Source organism: Opisthocomus hoazin, chromosome 2 (genome assembly GCF_030867145.1).
Source record: "Opisthocomus hoazin isolate bOpiHoa1 chromosome 2, bOpiHoa1.hap1, whole genome shotgun sequence".
NCBI classification, from domain to species: Eukaryota; Metazoa; Chordata; class Aves; order Opisthocomiformes; family Opisthocomidae; genus Opisthocomus; species Opisthocomus hoazin.
This window is the reverse complement of record NC_134415.1, coordinates 71,643,148-71,664,514: the sequence shown is the minus strand read 5'-3', so window position 1 is coordinate 71,664,514 and position 21,367 is coordinate 71,643,148. Positions and strand designations below refer to the sequence as shown.

At 45.8% G+C, this 21,367-nt stretch overlaps 1 protein-coding gene across 1 annotated transcript in view; it reads left to right on the top strand.

Moving 5' to 3' along the window:
* Positions 1 to 1,203: 1,203 nt before the first annotated feature.
* Positions 1,204 to 21,367, top strand: part of RNF217 (ring finger protein 217) — a 70,633-nt gene continuing 50,469 nt past the window's right edge. The window contains exon 1 of the mRNA XM_075414117.1: positions 1,204 to 1,833. Coding sequence (XP_075270232.1) covers positions 1,204 to 1,833 — 630 coding nt within the window. The remainder of the gene's footprint in view (positions 1,834 to 21,367) is intronic.

Genomic DNA, 21,367 nt, shown 5'->3' with positions numbered 1-21,367 from the left:
AAGGGGGCCTACAGGAAGGACGGAGAGGGACTTTTCACAAGGGTGTCTAGTGATAGGACAAGGGGGAACGGCTCTAAACTAAGAGAGGGCAGATTTAGATTCGATATTAGGGAGAAATTCTTCACCGTGAGGGCGGTGAGGCCCTGGCATAGGCTGCCCAGAGAGGCTGTGGCTGCCTCCTCCCAGGCAGTGTTCAAGGCCAGGCTGGACGGGGCTTTGAGCAACCTGGTCTAGTGGAAGGTGTCCCTGCCCACGGCAGGGGGGTTGAAACTAGACGATCTTCAAGGTCGCTTCCAACCCTTACCATTCTATTATTCTATGATTCTATGATTCTATGACTGCTTTCTAAAACTCCAAACTGAAGTTTTAGGGAGTGAATTATTTTGCCGCTTTCCGGTGGCAGAGGTACCGTCCTCAGGCAGAGGTGCTGACGCACTGGCAGGCCCGCGGGGCAGAACGCGCAGACACTCCCGCAACGCCCTGCACCGCCAGCACGACCCCGCAGTCCCCTCAGCTGCGAGCACCCGAACCACCAGGCACCATCTTGCACCCGTGTGGACCCCCTTGCTTTTAATCGTTCAAATTATTTCTGTGACCGCATCCCCTGCCCGGGGCCTCCCGCTGCTCGCTCCGATCGGCGCACCCGGGGGACGGCTCTGTCCCTCCCGCCCGGCCGCCCGCCGGCGGCTGCGCCCGGCCCGCAGAGCCGCTACCAAACCCAGCCCGCCCGCTGCCTCCCAACCGCCGCTCTCGCGCCTCTCCCCGCGAGCCCGAGGCGGCCGCAGGGGGGCAGGCGGCGCGGCCCCAGGCACCGCCCACGGCGGAGGCGGGGGGAGACGCCCGGGGGCGGGGCCGGGGCGTGCGGGCCGGCACGCGGTGTTTACGGTTGAATGAGGGGCGAGGCCAAGGGGCGCTGCGTCAGAGCGGGGCGGGGCCAGCCCGGGGCGGCTGCGAGGCGCGGGCGGGCGGGCGCGCTGCCCCGCGGCACCAGGGGCGGCTGCCCGCGTCCTCCCCGGCATGGGGGTCGGGCCCCGGCGGAGGCCCCGCGGGCGGCGCTGAGCGGAGCGGCACCGGCCGCTGCCCCGCGAGGAGGAGGCCGGGCGTGCGGCGCGGGGCTCGGCTCGGCGGGCCGCGGGACCCGGAAGCAGAAGCGGGTCCGGGAGGCGGCTGGATGGGAAGGAGCGGCGGCGGCGGCGGGCGGCGATGGGGGAGCAGCAGAGCTCGCTGAGCGACCCGCGGGCCGCCGCCGCCGCCGCGCCGCCGCCGAGCCCGGCCGGGGACCCGCGGGAGCCCGGCCCGGCCGAGCCGCCTCCGCCGCGAGAGGGGGCCCCGGGCGGCGGGGCGGCCGGGCCGGGGGTAGGCGGGGAGCCGCCGCCCGTCGCCGGCCCCGAGCGGCGAGGGGCCGAGGAGGCGGAGGCGGCGGGCGCGGTGGAGCCGGCGGCCTCGGCGGAGGAGGGGCCGGGGCCGGAGGGGGGCAGCGGCCGCCGCCGCCCGCCCCGGCGGCACGTGTACTGCACCGTCTACTGCGTGGAGAACGACCGGGCGGCGGCGGCCCCCGCTGCCGCCTCTCCCCGCGGCGGGCCCGGCTCCGGGCAGCCCCCGGCGCGGCGCGGGGTGGCGGCGGGCGGCGACCCGCTGTCGGCAGGCGGCAACATCGAGGTGGTGGACCTGTACCTGCTGCCCGAGCCCTTCTCCGGGCTGATCGCCGGGGAGTTCGGGCCGCTGCTGGTGCTGAGCTGCCGGGTGTGCCTGGAGGAGAAGCCCATCAAGCCGCTGTCCTGCTGCAAGAAGGCGGTGTGCGAGGAGTGCCTCAAGCGCTACCTCAGCTCCCAGGTACGGCTCGGGGGGGTCGTCTCTGTGTCCCCAGGCTCTGCCCGTCGGTTAAAGAGTTTTCTCTTTCAGTCCTCGAGTTCTTGCGGCGGTGTGGCTGGCACCAGCCGCCTGCAGCGAGGAGCGCAGGGGGTGGTGAGGAACGGAGCTCGGGAGCCTCGGTAGCCGCCCCTGAGGCGACTGCCGTGGTGAGGGGCTGGGGTTTTGGCCGCCATCCCGCAGCCCCCCGTGCCGCTTGCTTGACGCCCGTCCTGCCCATTGCACGGTTCGGCTCGCCCTCGACGGACTCCACGGCCGCTCGGCCCGCGCCGCAGAGAAGATGTCGCGTTTGGTCCCATGCCAGTTGTGTAAGACTGAAATAGTGGGGAGGTCAGTGCCACTGTGAAGATTCATAGTTACAGCAGCGGGCAAGAACTTCTCTGGGGGGAAAAAAGCCCCAAAACGCAGCAGCTTTTCCATCCTGGGCAGATGGCTGCTCATCCTGGGCAGACAGTTGCTCACGTGAAGGCTGCTTGTATCTTCATCCCTGTTTTGTCAGTCAGAACTGTGGTTTCAAACCGAAATCAGCAGCTTGAAAGCAAAGCTCTGTCTTTGCCAGTGATTTTTAGTAGCTAGCTTAGCATCACAAAACACCTGTGCATTTTTTCTGCCACTAGTGTAGGAATGCCCTAAACCCAGAGAGCAATGGGAGAAGTATGAGTATGTGGGGAAAAAAACAAAACCAAATAAACCCTTTGCTTGCCATCTTTATGTTTTTATTCAGCAGAAACTTTTGGGATGTGCTCAGTGGAGACATGCTGGTGTGGTGGTAGAATGAATTTTTACACCCGTTGGGGCTGGGAGCCGTGCTGGGGCCGTCTGTGCTCCCGCTGGGCTGTGTGCGACGGGATGGGATCGATGGCTACAGCTACCCCCCGCGCACTATAAATAGTTGTCGGGCTGTTCTTACCAGGGAACGTTTCGCTGCTTAGAAATTGCACGTGCAGGGTCAAGTGAAGCACTTGTTCCTCTCCGGGTGTTGGTGGCCTCCACAGCATTTACTAGTGCTGGTAGTGTTTGTTGTGCAAATAGTAAACTCGCTAGCATTTTTATGGACCACCTTCGTTCTGTTTCGGTAACAGGGAAGGGCTTAACACGGGAACTGGTGGGTGGGAGAAGCAGAGTTGTGTTCTGTTTGTCTCCTGTAACACAAACTCGGGAACACTTAATAAGTCTACTTGAGACTTCATGCACAGAGCCCACAGTGGTGTGGTTTGCAGTTGAGTGGTGGACTGGAAACTCTCTGAGTTTTTTAGAGTACATTGCCAGTGCACATCTGTGATGCCTTCGTATTTGCTGCTGAGGTCACAAGTCAGAATGTTGTCTCGCTTTGAAGCTGGAAGGTGCAAAGTGGTGTGGTGTCAGGGTGGTCTTATCTAGCTTCTACAGATGCCTGCAGCCTGCTCTACAAGTTGACACGATGAATTGTGGTACTTCTTCACCATTAAAACAGGTAGTAAAATATTTCAAGGAATGGTCAGGCAGGGGCATCAGTAATGACTTCATATGACAAAGTTCAAATGTCTGCAGTGTAGGCACTGAATTCAGTTATCTAAGACCCCTTTTTTTTTTAAATCAGTGATGAAAAAGAGGTGGGTTTAGGGTATAATTTGTCTAAAGTAGTTGAAATGCCACTAGATGTGCCTGTTTTGTCCTGTTTGTTTCCTTTGAGTAAGAAAGGGTGTAGGATCTTACAAGGTTTGAGGAAGAGTGTATCAGAGCAAAATTCTGTCCAAACCCAAAATATGTTCAGTATTAGCTGTGATCTAAAGTGATACAGGGAGTGGCTTGCAGTGATCTGTGGAAGTTACGTGATCTGATAGCTAAAGCCGTACCGAAGAACTCTTCTGCCTGGTTTAGGCTGGAGTTGTGGAGGATGATCCAGCAGCTTGGTGGCTGGAAGAGCTGACTGGCCTGGTAACCATGTCTGTATGCCCCGTGAAGAGGGATTAGCGTTGACCAGCTGTTGGATTGCCTGTGCGGGGATGCCTCCTTCAAGGAAGCCACTGCTATTGCTGAGCACTCTGCAAAGCTTATCCCAGCAGCTATTAAAAGGTCTGCTTGACAGCTAGCCGTGTGGGTACTTACTCCTGTGGGTAGAAGATGGGGCAGTGATACTACAGATGCAGAGGAGGGGATGTCTGCAGTGTGGATACTGACCTTGAGGTGGGAGATTCACAGAGCACTTCTGTAGGCACGCTGTTACAGATGCTGTTATGACCAGGCAGAATTTCAGTTGCATGATAAATTTGTTTGGTGAAAAAGGAAACAAAATACCCTCAAATATCAGTCCAATGTGTTCTTCCCCTATCTTCCTTTTTTGAAAAGAACAAGAAAGTGATATTTCTTTGAGAAGAACAAGAAGTGATATATCTTTCCTTTGTGCTGTGGAAGGACCCTGTGACTCATCCTAAGGAAAGAGAAAAGGTTCCTCCATGTCAGTTATATTAGAGGAGTTTCTGGGAAGGATGAGTGGAAAGGAAGTATAGGGTAGAAATAGAGTCGTCTTTCATCTTTGAGACTTAGCACTCTGTATGACAAAGAAAAAAGAGAAAATTTACCAAAAGGAGTAAATGTTGAAAAGCTGTTTCTGTTTGAAAATCTTAACAGATTTTCAGTTTGGATACAGTCAGCTTGATTTAGGAATGTACCTGAAATTGAAAACAAGAGCCAACTGAAAAACAACACCCCACATAGCAATATGCATTGTTTAGATCTGGTTTCCTTGTCAGAGAAGTAGAAATCTGTGCCCTTTGTTTGAGAGGACACTGGATGACTCGAAGTCTCTGGAGAAGCAGTAGTCTTTCATGCTGAAAATGTGGAGTGTGTTGGCAGAAGCAGAATGCTTAAAATAATTCATGTTGCCTTTAATGTCTGTATGCGTTTTCCAACTGAAGAAAGCTGGATTCTTGATGATGGTTTCATTGTTATTTCTGAAATGATGCTTAATGGGGTAGCAAAGTAAAAACCCTGTTAATGCACTCTGCTCTTTTCTAGTCAGACATATGATAGCATCAAAACTTCTGCCTTGGAGCCTTTTATAGATCAGAAAATCAACTGAGGTTTTAGGCATTGTTGAAAAGATGATTAGTCAGATGAAAATACTCCAACTGCAGAGTTTGCTCATAGTGTTACTGGCATGCTGGAAAATGAGGGTAATTGATTTAGGAATGTTGCATCTGAAGGTCTTTAGAGGTCAAATCCAGTCTTTCTTATCACCAACACCTTGCTGCGTAATCTCTTTCAAAGATTTAAAGATTTTCTGCTGGAGCAGAAGCTTAGCAGGCCAGCCTGGAGCTCTCAGGCTGATCTGGAGCCTGACTTTTGGTAAATTGCCTAACTTTATCTCTGCCTCAATTTAGCTATTCTTCCTCCCAGTCTAGTACTCACAGACCCTTCAGGGCTTTTCAAGGTCTGACTACGACCAGTTTATCTACTATGACTTTATTCTCTTGGACCCAGAGAAATTGAGGGAGGGGTCGGTATGGGTGATGGGTTAGCATGTCAGGACCTGGTGTGGGTCCCACAGAGCCCGGGTCAGGTCCCAGCAAGCCCTGTCCCCAGGAATCGGTGCAGCCCAAAGCTGCTGTTTGTTGTTAATGCCTAATCACGAACATAAGACAGATGAGGCCAGGAAGTGTGAATGTTTAAAATGTCAGTGCTCTTCAGGAGTGTGGTGCTCACAGGGGCTGTCTCTGTGAGCTCTTGGGCATGTGCTGAGTGAGGTGGGGGTCAGAGGGGTGGAAGAACCATTTTACCTTCAGCTGGGTGCTGTGGGCTTCTGCACTTGTGCATCCAGCATAGGAACTGGGGACAGGGAGGGAAGAACCGGGGCACTCCGTCTCACAGGTGTAATATTGCATTGACATCTCCTTCACTTCCCATCATCTTCTCCATCTAACAGGGCACCAAACCCGGGTTATTCCAGAAACTGTGTGTACACCTAGGTTTGCTAAATGAGTGATTCACTTCCTAACCTCTCCTGACTGCTTGTATTTCTGAGTCAGAAGGAATATTTGCTCCTGGTTTTGCTTTTTGTCCATTTGTGTGTTGGGGGGGGAGGGGGTGTTCAGAAATTTTCTTGAAAAATAAACAAATACATGTGGGAAGAATTTTGACTTAAGAGAGGGAGAAGACCTAAAGTTTAACTAGGTTTATATATTTAACTTGTCCTGGACTGATAAAGAGGCTAAGGTTTATATGTTTTCTCTCATATCCCTTATCTGTAAACCTGACAAGTGCTAGTTAGAACAATAATCTCACTGCTCACTTTTTAGCAAGTACTGACTAGACCAAAATAACATTTGCTGTTTCCTAACATCTATAAAGTACAATACGTTCTCTAATAAATATTTGAAGCTATGTATGTATAATTGTATCTACACTTCTTTCACTTTTCCTGTAAGGTGGCTGTAAAAGTTTTGTAGAAACCTCGGTGATTTGGCTGCCTGCTTTTTCTACATGCAAATCGGGAAACTTGATAATCCAGTTTTGATCCTGTGCTCATAGTGATGCTTTATTTTGTAAATCTTGTAATTCACTTGGAGCGGTCGTTCTTAAAGGACTTTGGGTGAGTTAATTTAAATAGCATACTATATTCTCGATCAGAGGTGCTTTAATTATAGGAACTCTAACGAGATTAGTGGCCATGAGTAAATCGGAAGGGATTGTTGGGGGCGGGAGGGGCCCCATCCAGCAGTGTTCTGTGCATGGATGATTTTGGTGAGACCGAAGTCCTGCTCTGCTCTCCTGAGCATGAAGTGCGGAGAATGTCTTCCCTCTGCCTGGGACCTGTTACCAGTCTTCCTCTCTCCGTGACCTGTGATATGGGTTTTGACCCCTTCCTTATCTGTGCACGATGTCTTTCTGAAAGACCTGGAGAAAAAAGCAGCAGCATTTTTGTGGGGGATGGGATTATAAAGCCACGTAGTGAAGAGAATTTAGCAGCAGCCTGTATTGCCTAAAACTAGTACCGTCTTGGGGCTGGAGGGATTTGACGCCTGTGTGTCTCTTCACCTGTCCGATGGTATCATACAAATGATAGACCTTCAAAGCTATAGTCTGGTTGCTGATGAAAGGCAGCCAGCAGAAGTGGAGGCACCAACTGCTGGATCATCTGATCGTTAATGAGCTACCTGTGCCCCAAGTCAAACCAGAGCTCAGAAGGGCCACTGTCATTCAGCTCTGTGTTTGCAAGGGTTATTAATCCAAAAATGTGCTCTTAATGCTAGCAAGTGAGTTGCTAGGATGGCTGCAGGCTGGCTACTAGGAGGTGATGGCAGGGTGAGCGACCACACTCCAGCTGACGTTACAAGAACGTGGAAGTTTCCAAAGGAGTAAGAAAGGTGCAGGAGAAGAGAATGTACTACCTGCTAGATTACAGGGTTTCTAAACCAAACCTGCCACTTCAGCCACTGTAAGGTGGCTGTGTTTACGAGTAGGAGGAGGAGAAGGCAGATAGACCTGGTCCGTCAGCCGTGAGCAGCCTGCAAGCTTCAGGAGCACCTAACTGCTTCACTGTCATTTTCAGCAAACAGCTTCTGAAAATCTATGCTGTTCTCCTGATGTGTTGTGTGCAGTGCCAGTGCTGAAATGCTGCTGCCTGGCCAGATGGCCAAGGTTACTGTCACAGTTCAGGATGACACCCAAGTACCTTTAAGATTGTCAGCATTAGTCTTTAAGCTTGAGTAGGCATGTAGCTGGCTTTTAGTCCTTCTTGAATGCTTCTTGATGGATCCAGTTTGGGCCAAAACTTAAGTTTGGAACAAAGTTTTACAAAATCAAGCATTGCTGGAAATACTTTAAAATTCTTTTTAAGGTAAACTAGTTTTGAACAATGTTCTTTAATGATAATACTGTTTAGGTGTCCTAGTGTGTGTGGGCCTAGATAGTCTGTCAACATACCACCACTTTTTGTGGTGTGTTTGTTCCCTGAGTAGAAGCAGCTGCAAGCTTACACTACATGGATAGCTATGACTTTCTCTGGTTTGGGTAAGGCTTTGCCAGATGTAGGCCATGTATTCCAGCTCTGTGTTTCTTAGCCATGCTGTTACGGAGTGAAGGGGGAAAAGCGTGGCTGCTCTTGCAGCTAAGAAGATGTCCGTTAAAGCTCTGATCTGTAGGATCAGAAATGTTGGGAATACAAAAGATGATGTCACATTTGAACAGTTGCAGGAATGGTTTTGCTAATGGGGGAAAGCATGAATTCCTGGGGTGAGGATAAATGGTGTCATGAAATTGTTGATGTTGGTAGCAAGGGCTGAGGGTAAATGGCAAGTCCTAGAGTGGCGCCATGAATTCGTTGGTGTTGACGGTAAAGCTGATTTTGAAGGGTAAAGACTTCCTATGAATGTGAAGTTGCAATGGGAAATGAAGGAGAACTGCTTAGTTTTAGCATGAGTTGAAATCCAATTTTGAAAATATGGATTTTCTGTGAAGTGGAAGCTTGTCAGCTGCCTCCCATAGCCAGTGTCTTGCACCTCTCTGTTCTGTTAGTGGTGTTGATGTTGGGGACCACAGACAGGCTGAGCCATGATCTCATCTGGCATGTGCCTTTGCTCCCACCACTCCTACCAGCTGTTACTGGGAGCTACCAGGCACAGGTGTGGACTCTGTCCAGGGATTTTAAATTGAAATGAGTTGAAAACTGAACTTTTGGGTTTTAATTGCCAAAACAAAGAGAAATTGTCCTGGGTTTGGCCAGAACAGGGTTAATTTTCACCGGAATCCAGGAAGGGGCACAGCCGGGGGGTGGGGGCTGACCCCACCTGGCCAGAGCCCGGTATTCCATACCATGTGACGTCACGCTGGGTTCCGGTGGGGGGGGGGGTGCGGCGGGAAGGCACTCACGGCTTGGGCGGGCGCAGCGTCGGTCCTGTTTCGGGAGAGCGGCTGTCTGTACGGTTCGTTGTTGTGTTTTCTCCCTATTTGTATCGTTGTTGTTCCTGTTTTCCCTCTGTTTGCTGTTCTGTTAAACTGCCCTTATCCCGACCCACCAGTTTCTGCCTCTTTCTTTCCGTTCTCCTCCGCACGCCGGCGGGGGGAGGGGCGGCCGCGTGGCGCTTTTGTTGCCGGCGGCAGCCGAAACCGAAACAGAAATTAAAGAGTTAAATGGGGGTTGGAAAGGCCTTCAGCTCACTTCTGCCCTATTCCTCTGTTTCTCCACCCAGAACAACTGTTCTTCCAACTGCTCTGGGGCCTGTTGGCCCTTCATTCCTCTCTTCTTGTACAAATATCTTGCTTCCTGCTGTCTAAACCAGCCAGGCTCAAGGAAAGTACGTATCTTACATGGCCAGGATGCAAGTACGTTGTCAAAATGATGAAGAGTTGTAAGGGATGTAACTTCTTCTAAAGAATTTCAACTGGTGGAGGGCATTACTTACCCACGCAGTTAAGCTGGTTTATCGGTCTTTAGTGTGCTTTATTTACTTGTACTTATGTTTCTCTTGCTCTTTTTTTAAAATACTTTCTTTATGAATTATATTTTTTTTAGGTCATTGCCTGTTGGATTTTATTAGCCAAGTACCTAAAACTTTTTCTAGTATACAATAAGTGACAAGTTTGTCTAGTGGTGAAGAGGCTATTTAACTTCTGAGTCCATTTTTAAGTACTTAAAATTTTTGATAAGGCAAAGAAATGGATTTTATTTGGAAGTTAACATGAACATAAAAATAACAGCATTCTGAATAGCCAGTTCTTAAATGTGTGTTTTCCTGCTATGCATGCATACATTTATTAAATAAGTAAATAAGCCTTGTGAGAGCAGTTGCTTAAAGTGAAGTAGGACAAAATCAGGATGAAAAACAAATTCAAGAATTTACTCACAGAGAAGAAACCTTTATGGATTTCAGTGCAGAAGGTCAGAAGTTTAACAGTAGTTTAAGCCAGATTTGGAATGGAACCTGAAATGGCTTAGCGTCCACATTTGCCTTAGTAGCTACCTCACTGCTTCAGTTTAAGATCGGTGTATATTTTCATTGACAAGCTCGTTGGGATGTGCGGTTGCTCCTGTTTGTTTACTTAATTGTGAGAAAGGCTATGCAGTTCCTAGATTACAATTTCGTGAAAAGATCAAGAAATTTCTAAAGCTATCCCACTTCCTTTTCTGTACGAGCTTGCTAGTAGACTGTAGTGCACTTTTAAAACTGCGTATGTCTCTTACAAGGAATAGCAGATTGAGATAATAATAGAAGTACCTTTCTCCTTCTGTGGACTTTTGTGTTCCCCTCCCCAAGGTGTTTTTATTAAGTACAGTACAAACTATATTGGATATTGTAGTGGAAAGTAGAAGAGGTAAAGTTTAACTTTCTCGAGCCTAGTCATGCTGATGCCATTGTGTATTGTTTTCTACCAGTGACATGATATGAATGACAGCGAAGGTGAGTACCTCTCTAGTTTAACTGGTTTGGCTCCCTGATCTCGTATGAATGGCGTGTATCAGCTCAGGGGTATAGGATGGGGATCTGAACGACTCCGTCCCTTTGGCTTGTAGGAAGGGGAAGTCCTATCCAAGCTGTTTCGGCTGTGATGTGGCTCGGTGGAGCTGCTCACACAATACAAGGAAGGAAGAAGAGCAAGAAGAAGATTGCCAGGATGGGAAGGGCTTGGCCGTGTAAGACTCAGTTTGCCCCAGAAGGTGGGCTTGCTCGGGGTAAGCTTTTCATGAAACAAAAGGAAATCATGGAGACTGGTGGCCTCCAGGTATGAGGTGGAGCTTTGGCCTGTGTTTAAACCTGTGGCCAAATGCTGGCCAGTTGTTCTGGTAAATGGTGGTCAGACAGTGAAATGGGGCTTGCTCTGTTTCTGATTTCCTGCTGGATGGCAGCGGGCAGGAAATAAATGTAACCTAAAAAGGAAAAAAAGAGTATTGGATTTCAAACACAGTTTGAAGTAGAGAACTTCCAGGATAATAATGGGTTAGTGTTTTCCTGGCCTGCTGGAAGACTTTTATACCGTACCAGCAGCAGAGAGGGGTGGAGCCAGTAGGTGCAGCGAGCCATCTGTGACACGAGTGCCGAGGGGCTCTGCGAGGTGCCGCGCTCCTGAGCAGGTGAAGAGGAATGCTTCGGGGCTGTCGGTGCTACCCCGGCTGCGTGGGGGCAGAGGGGTGGTGGGGGAGGGTGCCTCAGCGCTTCCAGCCGTTTTGGCGTGTCTTGCGGAGGGAGTGGGTGCGCTCGGGGGAGAGGACACCTTGTGCCTTTCCGTTCCAGCGCACCTGTGCAGTGCCAGGTATCATTTGTCTGCTCAGAAGTGCTCCTGTAGAGCCTGACGGGAAGCAAGGCTGTGAACTGCTCGGTGCTTTTTCAAGTGCTTATGCAGCTTGGTTGTGCAATAGCTTGGAAACTCTGCTTAGTTAACTTGGTGGTATTAGCATGCAGTTTAAAAAGGAGAAAGAATGTGCAACTTAGAAGTTTTTTGGAATGGACAGATGCACAGAAGAGCAAATATGACCCATAGTATTTAGATGCCAAGTGTTGCATACCAACTACAAAGTGTAGGTGTTAGGACTCCAGGCAGAATTATGGTGGTGGTAGTATATTTTATTGTGGGGAACTAATCCTACTTGGATTAATGCAGAAAATGAGTCGTGAAACACTAGTTCTGTCTAAATGTTGTTGCTGTTAGATACAGATGTTGACATATACATGGCCATCTAGACTTCAAAGTGGCCAGAGAGATATACATTATTAAAATCTGGATATTTCAAAGTAGGCACATACCTATGGTCCCCATTCTTCTTATACAGAAGCAGCAGAAATTAAGCAACCTCGGAAATTTTCACCCATTTGTATAATGGAAAGTAGATTCAGCCTTGCTTCTGTTGTATTTCTCAGTAACGTTTAAAGAGTAATTTTCAAACTTCTGAAGATGCCCATTCTTTCAAGGCATTATCTGGAGTGGTAATTTTATTTTAAATTACTAGCATCTTCCCATCTCCCTAAGATTTAAACCTTCCTTGCAGTGGGTTGTCACAATTACTGATGGACGTTGCTGAGTGCTTTTGCCTCAGTGAAGTAGGTTTTTCATGTGAAGGCTTGATTTGTTATTCTTTTTGTGAGAGTAACTCAGCAAATCCTGCATGAATTATTCCAGAGTGTAAGGCTTGATGAGGACCTTACCCAAGCCAAGACAGGTAGTGACACAAGGCCAAGCCATCACTTCTGGTAAACTAAGTTTCTAAAATAAGTTCTGAATCTCGTTCTTTTTTCTTTCTATATCAAGAAAAGCAGACCTTTTTTAAAGCTGAAGGTCTACAGTCATTTTAGCAGTGCTGCTCACCCCAGCCTGCAACTTGTTCCCTACCGTTTCTGCACCATCTGATCCACTGGCAGAAAAAATGGGTGGGTTTAAAAGTAATCTTGCACAACCATTTTTTACTTTTTTTTTTTGGTCTTCCAGTTTCGAACTGTCTCATGCACAGCGTGCAAGTGTTTATTGCACCGTAACGTGGTACCGAATAAAGTGTCTATGGCTAAGTAGGGCTGTTTTTTTTTCTGGCAGCTGCGATGGCCTGTCAGAACAAAACGGTTGAAAAAGCAGTGTGAGGAAAGGGGACAGAACATGTTCAAGATGACAGCACATCAGGGCTTTAGCCGGAGCGCGATGATATCAGACCTGCAGTTAGGTCCTGTTGCTGCATCATCTCCTCTTTCGCAATCCCGACGGAAGTCACGGCTTGTCCAGCGCCCGAAGGTGCGTCTGCACCCACGGCTCTCGGACACTGTCCAGGGCCTTTCTCTGAGCTGCTCGCAGCGCTGAGGTTCCCCAGTCCAGCCCAGGCTGGCACCCACCAGTCCTGTCTCTGCTGCCTGTGGCATAGTCAAATAAGAAGCTTTCGACTCACTGGCATTTTAAAGCACCCTCAATTGTTTTATAGCATGGAACAGATTACTCCTAAGGCAGTTTCACGAGTGAAGTTTTTCATGTGAATACTCTTGCAGATGAGGAACCTGTTTTTTGATCTTGATTGTTTCAACAGTTTTAGTTTGCTGCAGCCAAGAAGTGGCAAGTATGATCATCGTTTTCTTGAGAGACATTTTTCCTGCACCAAAAAGCTCTCAAAAGTAGTTCCTTGTTGCTCCTTACCTATTTGAATAACAGGTGGAAGGATGTAGACTTCAAAATGTTAGAAGGATTTTTGGGTTTTATTATGTGGGTTGTGGGCTTTTTTTCTTTTTCTGCAAAGAGACAAAATGCCTGAAGAGTGTTATTAAATACGATGTTATTTAAAAATGCACAGCTGAAAAAGGTACAACATGATCATGGAAGAATTGGTATGCATCATCTTGAGACCTTTGCTCATGAAAGTTCTTTTTGAGCTTGACCATACAGTCTCTTGGTACAAGTACAAAAAAAAGATAAACTTGTTTTGAAGAAGACAACCAAAATAAATTCATTACTATTCCAATATATTCTTTTCCACTCTAATTGACTTTTTATGTTTCCATAGGTGTACTGCTTTTGACCCATAAAAATTTTAAGCCTACTTTAACAATGGATATAGAATTTTTTTAAGCTGTATGTGATCCACACTTCTAGCATGTACATTGGCATGAACGGGCTGTAACTACAGCTTTCACAAGCTAGAAGTATGTTTCCCAGTGAGAAGCATTAAGATGTTTGGGGGAAGGGGAAGGAGGCAAGGAGAGGGTCCCTTCTCCTTGTCTTCATTAATGAACTGGCACCAGATGGTAAGTCTACTGATACTGGCTTACCATTTAGCTTCTGTATGGAGTTTTGATCTAGGAGAATTTTATTTTATCAGTCCTTATGATGAAGAGCAAGGAAGATTTTTTTTATTACTATTATTTTTGTTTTTCAGGTAGAAGCCTGCCTGACTGTTGGAACATTAGTAGGAGGCAGCAATCTGTGTTGATGATAGATGATGTGAGTGGCTAATAATGATGGAACCACTGAAAAGGTGAATGCAATTTGAGGATGTAGTAGAGAGAAGAGAGCAATAAGGCTGTGATATGTGGCAAGGCTTTGGAATCTCAGGCACCAGCTCTTAAGAAAGATGGCAGGAACCAGGAAGGACTGCAAGGAACAAAGTGCTGTTGCGCAGATGCGGAACTGTTTATTTTAGCATAAGGAGAACTGGGAGGAGAAACAACTGCTCTCTCTAAATGTGAGAGGGGGTAATATGTTGGGTAGGCATTTCTAAAGAAGTTTAGGCACAACACAGACTATAAAAATTGCAGTGAATTAAATTAGGCTAGAAAACAGCGTGTGCCTGTGTATTTGGGATAGAAGGGAAACACTTGAGAGAGCCCTTCCAGTCTCTGAATTTGGGAAGAAGGGCACAGTATCTGAGCAGTTTTCGAAGCCAGCACCTTCAATGCTGTCAAAGAGGACTTGCTATGTGGCACTGTTATGCGCTAAATTTGGCCTGGTTGAATGAGGAGGCTGCCTGTGCTTCTCAGTGCACCCTGTTGAGGAGAAGCTTGAGTCCAGTGAGGAAATGGCAGAAGAGTTTTACTGTCTGGTGTTACTTTTTTTTTAACTACTGAAAACGGCAAAAGATTTTCTTATGCCCAGTGTGCACCTGTGAGCAGTGCACTTCAAACCATGCTTTGTGTCTGGTTTGTTTTTCTTTTTTTTGGTCCGTAAGGAATCTGAAGTCAAATGTCTTGCACTGCTTTTAGGAGAAGTGGCTTTTAAATAAATTTCAAAACTGTTTTCGAGGCTGTTTTTGGTTGGACTGATCTGGCTGAATGGGAGCGATTTCCAAGTAGTCCCCTCCCTCCACCATCGAAAGAGAGACTGTGTTGCTGTTACCGGCGTTGACCTGGGCTATAGAGGATGACTTTGAAATAACTGGCCGAGGGAATTCATACAGACTGTTGTATAAAGAAACTTATCAGAGAAAGAACAATTAGCAAAGACCAGTGATTGTTTGTTTTAGTTTCAACAGATTGCTTTTACATGAGAACAGTGAACAAAACAGATGGTTAAGGTACCAAAGAAAAGCTATGTAGCATTGAAAAACAGTCTGTGAAATTGGGTGGTTGGGGTGTGGGGTTTGTTTTGAATTTTTTTTTTTGTGAAACTGCAGTTACCAGCTGGGTGAAAGTGCTGTAAGTTACTGGAAGGTGGTAGCTGATTGTTGTTGAACTTCCTTGTCTTTCTGTTAGTCTTTGTTTAGCTGTATGCTTCACTTGACTGGCTGCAGCATCATCATTCTGGATTTATCTCCTGATGTCTCATTCTAAGGTTTTTTCCCTTCCATTTTTTATACCGATATTTGACAAGTTTTGTGGGAGGATTTTAGCATCCTTTAAGTACTCTGGCTGCCGGATGGTCTTTTGGTAGCTTGAGGTGGTGGCAAGGTGATTTATTGGGGATTCTAGTGAAATCCATCCTGGCTCTGTGCCTGGCCTGGCGTACATAGAGAGGACTTTGCTGCTGAGATGCAATAAACATTGTGCTTCTGTATTCATCACAAAATACATGTGCAGGCTGCCTGAATGAACTTGTTGAAGCTGTTGTGCTCTCTATAGCAGCTGTATGCAGAAGCTAGATCCACAGGGAAAATCAACAAATCTTGCATAGAGGTAGAGGCTGGGTAGCCAAGCACGTGTATCTTACATCTTTAATGTCCTATGTGTGTCTGCACCTTTAAAGACTGTGTAGCATTAAAGAATATTTTTATTCAATTCTTGTAAAGTTAGCTTTATACCAGACTAAACTGGTCTCCTGCAGAGTTTTGTTTTCACATAGTGTCTCTGAGTTCACCAGTGGAGTCTGTCTGGGAAGATAAATTTCACGGAAGCACTAACTGATTTAATTTTTGGCTCTGAAGTAAGTATCAGGCACTAACCTGATCATGACAAGCCTACTTCTGGATTTGAAAAAACCTTACAGAAACATGAAGACTGATATATGCTGACACCATTAGGCGTTGAAACATGAAAAATATTTCTGAAAGGTGTAAGCTTGTGATTTTTAATGGGTTACTTCATAGATGTACGCTATGGTGGAAAAACTGAGAACTATATCTGGAAGATATAAAATAATAGTGTATCTTGTGTAGTGGTCTATTGTGACGCTTGAAAATGCAGAATTATGGCCCAAGGAATAAGAAAAGGCAGGTGAAATGAAGTAAACGGCTGGCTGGTAGTATCTTGAGGGGGTTATAAAACCTTTATTTGTGGCAGGAAGTTGAGCTTCTTCAAAAGGTATATGCTTATCTAATGAGTGCTGTGAAGAACCTGGAGAGTGACCTCTGTTGTCACCGACTTCCAACTTTTGCTTGCTTTCTTCTTCGCTTTCCTGGATGAGCTTCCTTTCCACTGTTGGGAGCTTTTTTTAAATGGTATTTCCTTTCCGTAGCAATCCTTTTGCTTACAGTATTTGCAGTTGTGCTGGGAAAAGGTAGAGGTTTATACAACTTACAACTAACTTGGTCACGTTGTATATTGTTCATCAGTGTCATTAAAGTGAAAGTTTTGTGTTGGAAGAAATTTAACATCTGTTGTATGCTGTGTGACTCTGGGGGAAGGAATTGCTATTCAACCATGGACCCTTCTTACCTCCGTTGTATTGCCGTAGTGTTTGTCTTGGTGTTTTTCCTGGCAATGTATAACTGATCAAGAGAGAAAGATCTCCTTGCAGGAAGATCTTTGTAATCAGATGTCACATCCTTTTGTCCGTCCAGCTCCTTTTGAGCAAGTGTAATCCACGTGGCAGATTTCTCTGAGAGCTGGGGACGCTTTGCACTGGGGGTGTCACTCTGCAGTGGTAAACTAAGACGCTTAAGCCAAGGCTGAACCTTTGACACAGCAGTTACAGCTGGCTGAAGAAGCTCTCCACCATGTCTTGCTGTTGCTGTACACCTCTGGAGAGAGGGCTGAACTATGCTAATAGCAGTGAAATTGAAGGGGTTCCCCCCCTACCCCCCTTTACTGCAGGGTGGTGGGAAGCGTTGTTACTTGTGGCTTGGAGAAGTTGAGATTTCTCTCTTTTCTGGACTAGCCTATGCTACTCTTACTCAACTGTGATTTCAGCACGCTGATTTTGAAGATCAAGCTCAATAGCCTTGTGCTTCTGTTACACAGATTTTTTTTTTTTTTGTGGCAAAGTGGAGCAGTTGTGAAACTTGGAAGTATAATCATGAAAGCCTGTAACAGATTATTATCTTACTCTTGTGTTAATCATTACAAAAAATTTTTTGAAGACACCCCACCTCCCTCAAGTAGCAGAGGAATTACTGATTTTATTCTCCCTTTTCTTACCAGTGTCTCAAGCTCTAGAAATGAGAAGAGGGTGGAGCAACAATGAGATTAAGACTTTAGTTGCCTTCTTTTCTCATTTTTTCTCCTCTCTTTCTCCTTGAACATAATTTGGTCGGGGAGCATTGGGAAAAGGAGTTGTTCTCTCTCTGAAACAATAGTTCCTATGCAGAGTGCCTCACAGGTGTGTGCTCCCTTATGTGCAATGGCACAAGGGACAGGTTTGCTCAGTTGTAGCTTTAATGTTTCAGTTAAACCTGTACACTGTGTTGGATGTAATAAGAGGTGTTCTGATTCCGCACAGGTATTGAAGTGCTCATGTGGGAAGTGACTAATACAGCTGGGCAGGTAGGGCTGCACTAATGAGGCCAGGAAGAAAATGGGCTTTATTTTAGAAAGAGCAGCTGCCGCTATCCAATTTAGAGAGCACATCATGTGGCAGTAAGAAATTTAGGGTTGATTTAGCATACTATTGCTTTGACCACTCGCATTTTAGAAATGATATTTGGGGGGGGGTTAGGATTTCGAGAAGTTATGTGCCTGTACCATGTCTTGAGTTGTACAGCAGATATGTTAATTGTGCTATTATTACATGTTGCAAACCCAAGCAAACAAGAAATTGTTCATAGCTTTTTTTTAAACTGGAAAAATACAGAATTAGGATAGCTGATCAGTTTTAGCTATCCTATGGTGACCACAGTGGAAAAACCTTGGAATCGTGCCTGCTTGTAACTCCATTTTAAACTACCTTAAAAATCAGTTTTGCTTCAGTTTTTAGTGGAAAGGATGTGGGTTTTGGTATGGTTTCATCGGAAGCTAGTGGCAAACTTGTAAATTCTAAAAATGCTTTTCTGCTCAAACTGTAAGTTTTGGGGGAGTGGTACCTCACTGTTGAAATTTCCTTTGAACCTGTAAATATTGTATGGAATGACATTGACTACTGTAATAATACAAATATCTGTGCTGATAATTACACTTTCATGCTGAAGTTAAATTGCAGATCATTCCATGAAAGAGGAAATATATATGTTTTGCATAGCTTCCTTTTTCCTTTCATGTTTCCTTTTGGATTTTTGTGTTTGGATTCTTCCTATTAGTTTCCTTCTGAACTTGCATGCCTCAGGAAATTGTAATACTCCTGGTATGTAGGCAGAATTGTGATGCTCCCATCTTGGTGGCAGTTAAATAACGGTCCTAGTCTCTTCTCATGCACTTTTCCCTCCACTTTCTTCTTTTTTTTTTTTTTCTTGTTCCGCTTGTCTGGTTAGATCCCTTAAGCGTTTCTGCTGGTTGGCTAGGTTTTCTTTGCTGTACTACACTTGAATTTGCATCTTCCTGGGTTTTACTTTCCAAGTGTCTCTTAAAAGCACTTCTGTTGTGCGGTAGTCAATACTGCGTGTATGCAGTTTGTCTAGTCCCATGTAGGATGTGAATCCACCACCTTCAATCGCAAGATGTTTATCTGCTGTGGTAGCTAAGGAGGAAAGTTGTTGAAGTACCATGTGAATTCAGCAAGTGCTTTTTTCCGGAGTAAAAGTGTCTTCCATATGTCATAGCTACAATTTATTGTCTGATGTTAAAATCGAGTAATCCTAACCTGAATTTCTAGATTTTCTTGGTTTCTTCCAAATGGCAATGTTCTGTCCCACTTGAACCTGTGGGGAAAATCCTAGCAAAGAGTTGATTTGGATACCTCAGAGAGTGAACTTTAGAGAAACCCACTTATTTTGTTGTTCCTACCAGTATATTAAAACAAACAAACAAAAAAAATCCCTTTCAGGCTAGTTCACTAAAAATCTTTAGTGTCTCAGTGACTGAGTGGGGACTCAACATTGCAGGATGTCTGTCCTGATGTTTACAAATGCTATCCACAAGTATGATGATGTGTCCACAGTGATATATGGTGAAAAACTGCAGTTAAACATGCATTCATTAGGTGGCTTAACATGCTAGTAATTCCGACAGCATCAAGCAGTCTTGTGGGACTTGAGCAAGATTTACTCTTTGTCCATCCAAGCTGTTTTAGACCCCTGTAAAACGTCCTGTGGTGGATCCTGGAGCAGAGTGGCACTTTCTGGTGTGCATACGTGTTACTTTCCTGCTGTCCATGCAGAGTGGGCAAACCAGAATGCGGCAAGAACAGCAGGACGGAGGTGGCAGAGGAATTAAATTGGGGCGGGAAGCCTTTTTTCTGGGTGCAGTGCCACTACGTGGGAGCTGAAGGCAGTCTGCATGCCGATGGCAGTCCTGTAGGGCTTCCAGTGTGGAGGGTGAAGGCTAACCAGGGCTGGCTTCGCAAAGAGCGAGAACCATGTGGCGTGGGGAGGCCTGGGGCAGAGAGCCCAGAAGAGATGGGGGCAGGGGATGGCAGGGGCAGGCTGGCTGCAGGCTGTGACTGCAGGGCTCTGCTTGCTGGCTGCCTGTGCTCTGCCTAGGGTGAGATTTCTTATGGTAAATCTCTCTCTAGCAGCTGAGCAGCATAAAATAACTGCCTAGTACTGCTAGTGGTTATTCCCTAAGTTCAAGCATCATTTATTTTTTTTTCCCTCTATACGTGACATTTGACTTCCAGCTTGCTGGCAAAGTCCGTAGAAGCTAGTATTCTCCCGTACAACTGGTTTTGAAGAGGAAGATTATTATAGCTTTCATGAGTCTGGGAGCCCTCAGACGAGAGAGAATAATGTAATAGTTAAGGTGGGAGAAATGTGGTGGTGGTGTTTTTTTCGTGGCAGTATTAGAGCCTTCCAGGGTGACACTAGCCAAGGCCCCTAATCCAGACTTCTCACAGATGGCCACTTACTGCAGTGGCTCAGTTTATGAACTCGCCTTTGGCACTCGAAGTCACTAGGAGCTATGCTTTGAGGTAAATCAAGGTGACGTTAGGAAAAAGACATTCTTATCTGCAAGATGTTCATATGCTGTAATGAGAGACTGATAACTTTCTTCAGAGGTTTGGTGTGCAGAAATAGCTGAGGATGCACATTAAAAAACGCTTTTATGATCTCTATTTATCATTCTTCCTGAGTGGTTAAAGACTTGCTAACTTGTTCTTTCTTACTGATTACAGTTTTGAAAATGAGAAATCAAATGGAACTGTAATTTGCACTTAGTTAAGCATAGCTGTTTGTACATTGGAGACTTAGCACACAAAATGTGCGTAGTATATGGAAATTAGCACTGGTGTGGGGTGTCTTAATTTTTTCCTAGTCTTACTAATGTTTGCTGTTTTGCTGATGTGTATAATTTTGTCAGACTTCCTCATGTACGTCATTCGTTGTGCAAAACTTGCATAGTTGTTCTGCGTGTGAAAGCATGAAATGCACCTGATCATTTGGGGGAATCACTGATCAACTGGAAGACTGAAGCACTTTTCCACTTAAACTATGTATGTCTCTTCTTCAGTCTTCTATAATTCTTTGTCTACGTAGGTTAAAATATTTGTACTAAATATGTATTTCAGTAGGGGTTGAAAGTAGACTCCAGAGACCTCATTATTAAAAATTTATTTATAGTTAGGATACGCTATGTACCAGAATACAACAAAGAATTAATTTTGCCTTTAATAAAAGATGCTTTATTAAATCTAAATGAGTTCGTAAAATGTTTGTAAACTTCCCCTTGATACTACCTTGCCAGTGCTTGACAGCAAGTGGCTTGTGGATTTAAGTGTAATCATCCTTTGGCTTTTTCAGATTTGTTATTTTTACCTGAGTAAAGGATTATATTTTAATATAATTTTTAACAGATTTGTTTAGGGTTTTTTCTTGATGTTTGTAATTTACCCTGTTCCCAAATGAAGTTTGAAAAAAAAAAAAAAATAGTCTTTTATACACTTTCAACTGTTTCAACTATGTCACCTTCAATTTATGTAGGAAATACATAGAGTATGGGAGGGGGGGAAAGTAAAAGCATGGCTTTCATTCAATTAACCACTGAATTTCAGAGGTGTCACCTTAATGTTAGTGTCATTAGTTACTTGGTACTAAAAGTTTATTAAGCCTGTGTGTTGGTAGGGAATGATGGAGTTGCACAGGCACATGGCGGGACATCAGCTGATCGTACTGGGGAGAGAAGTGCCAGGGAGTAGCTGTGGAGGGATGCTTCTGCCATCCCTCCCTGTCCAGTTGGGAATAAGGGGGTGGGAAAGTCACTGAGCCTGATCTCTTTCCACTAAGGAAAATGCTGAGACATGTTTTAACAAGAACTAGAAATCTTAACTGTCAGGGAAAATCCTTTATTGGGTACTGCCAAGCTGTTTTTCTGTCCTG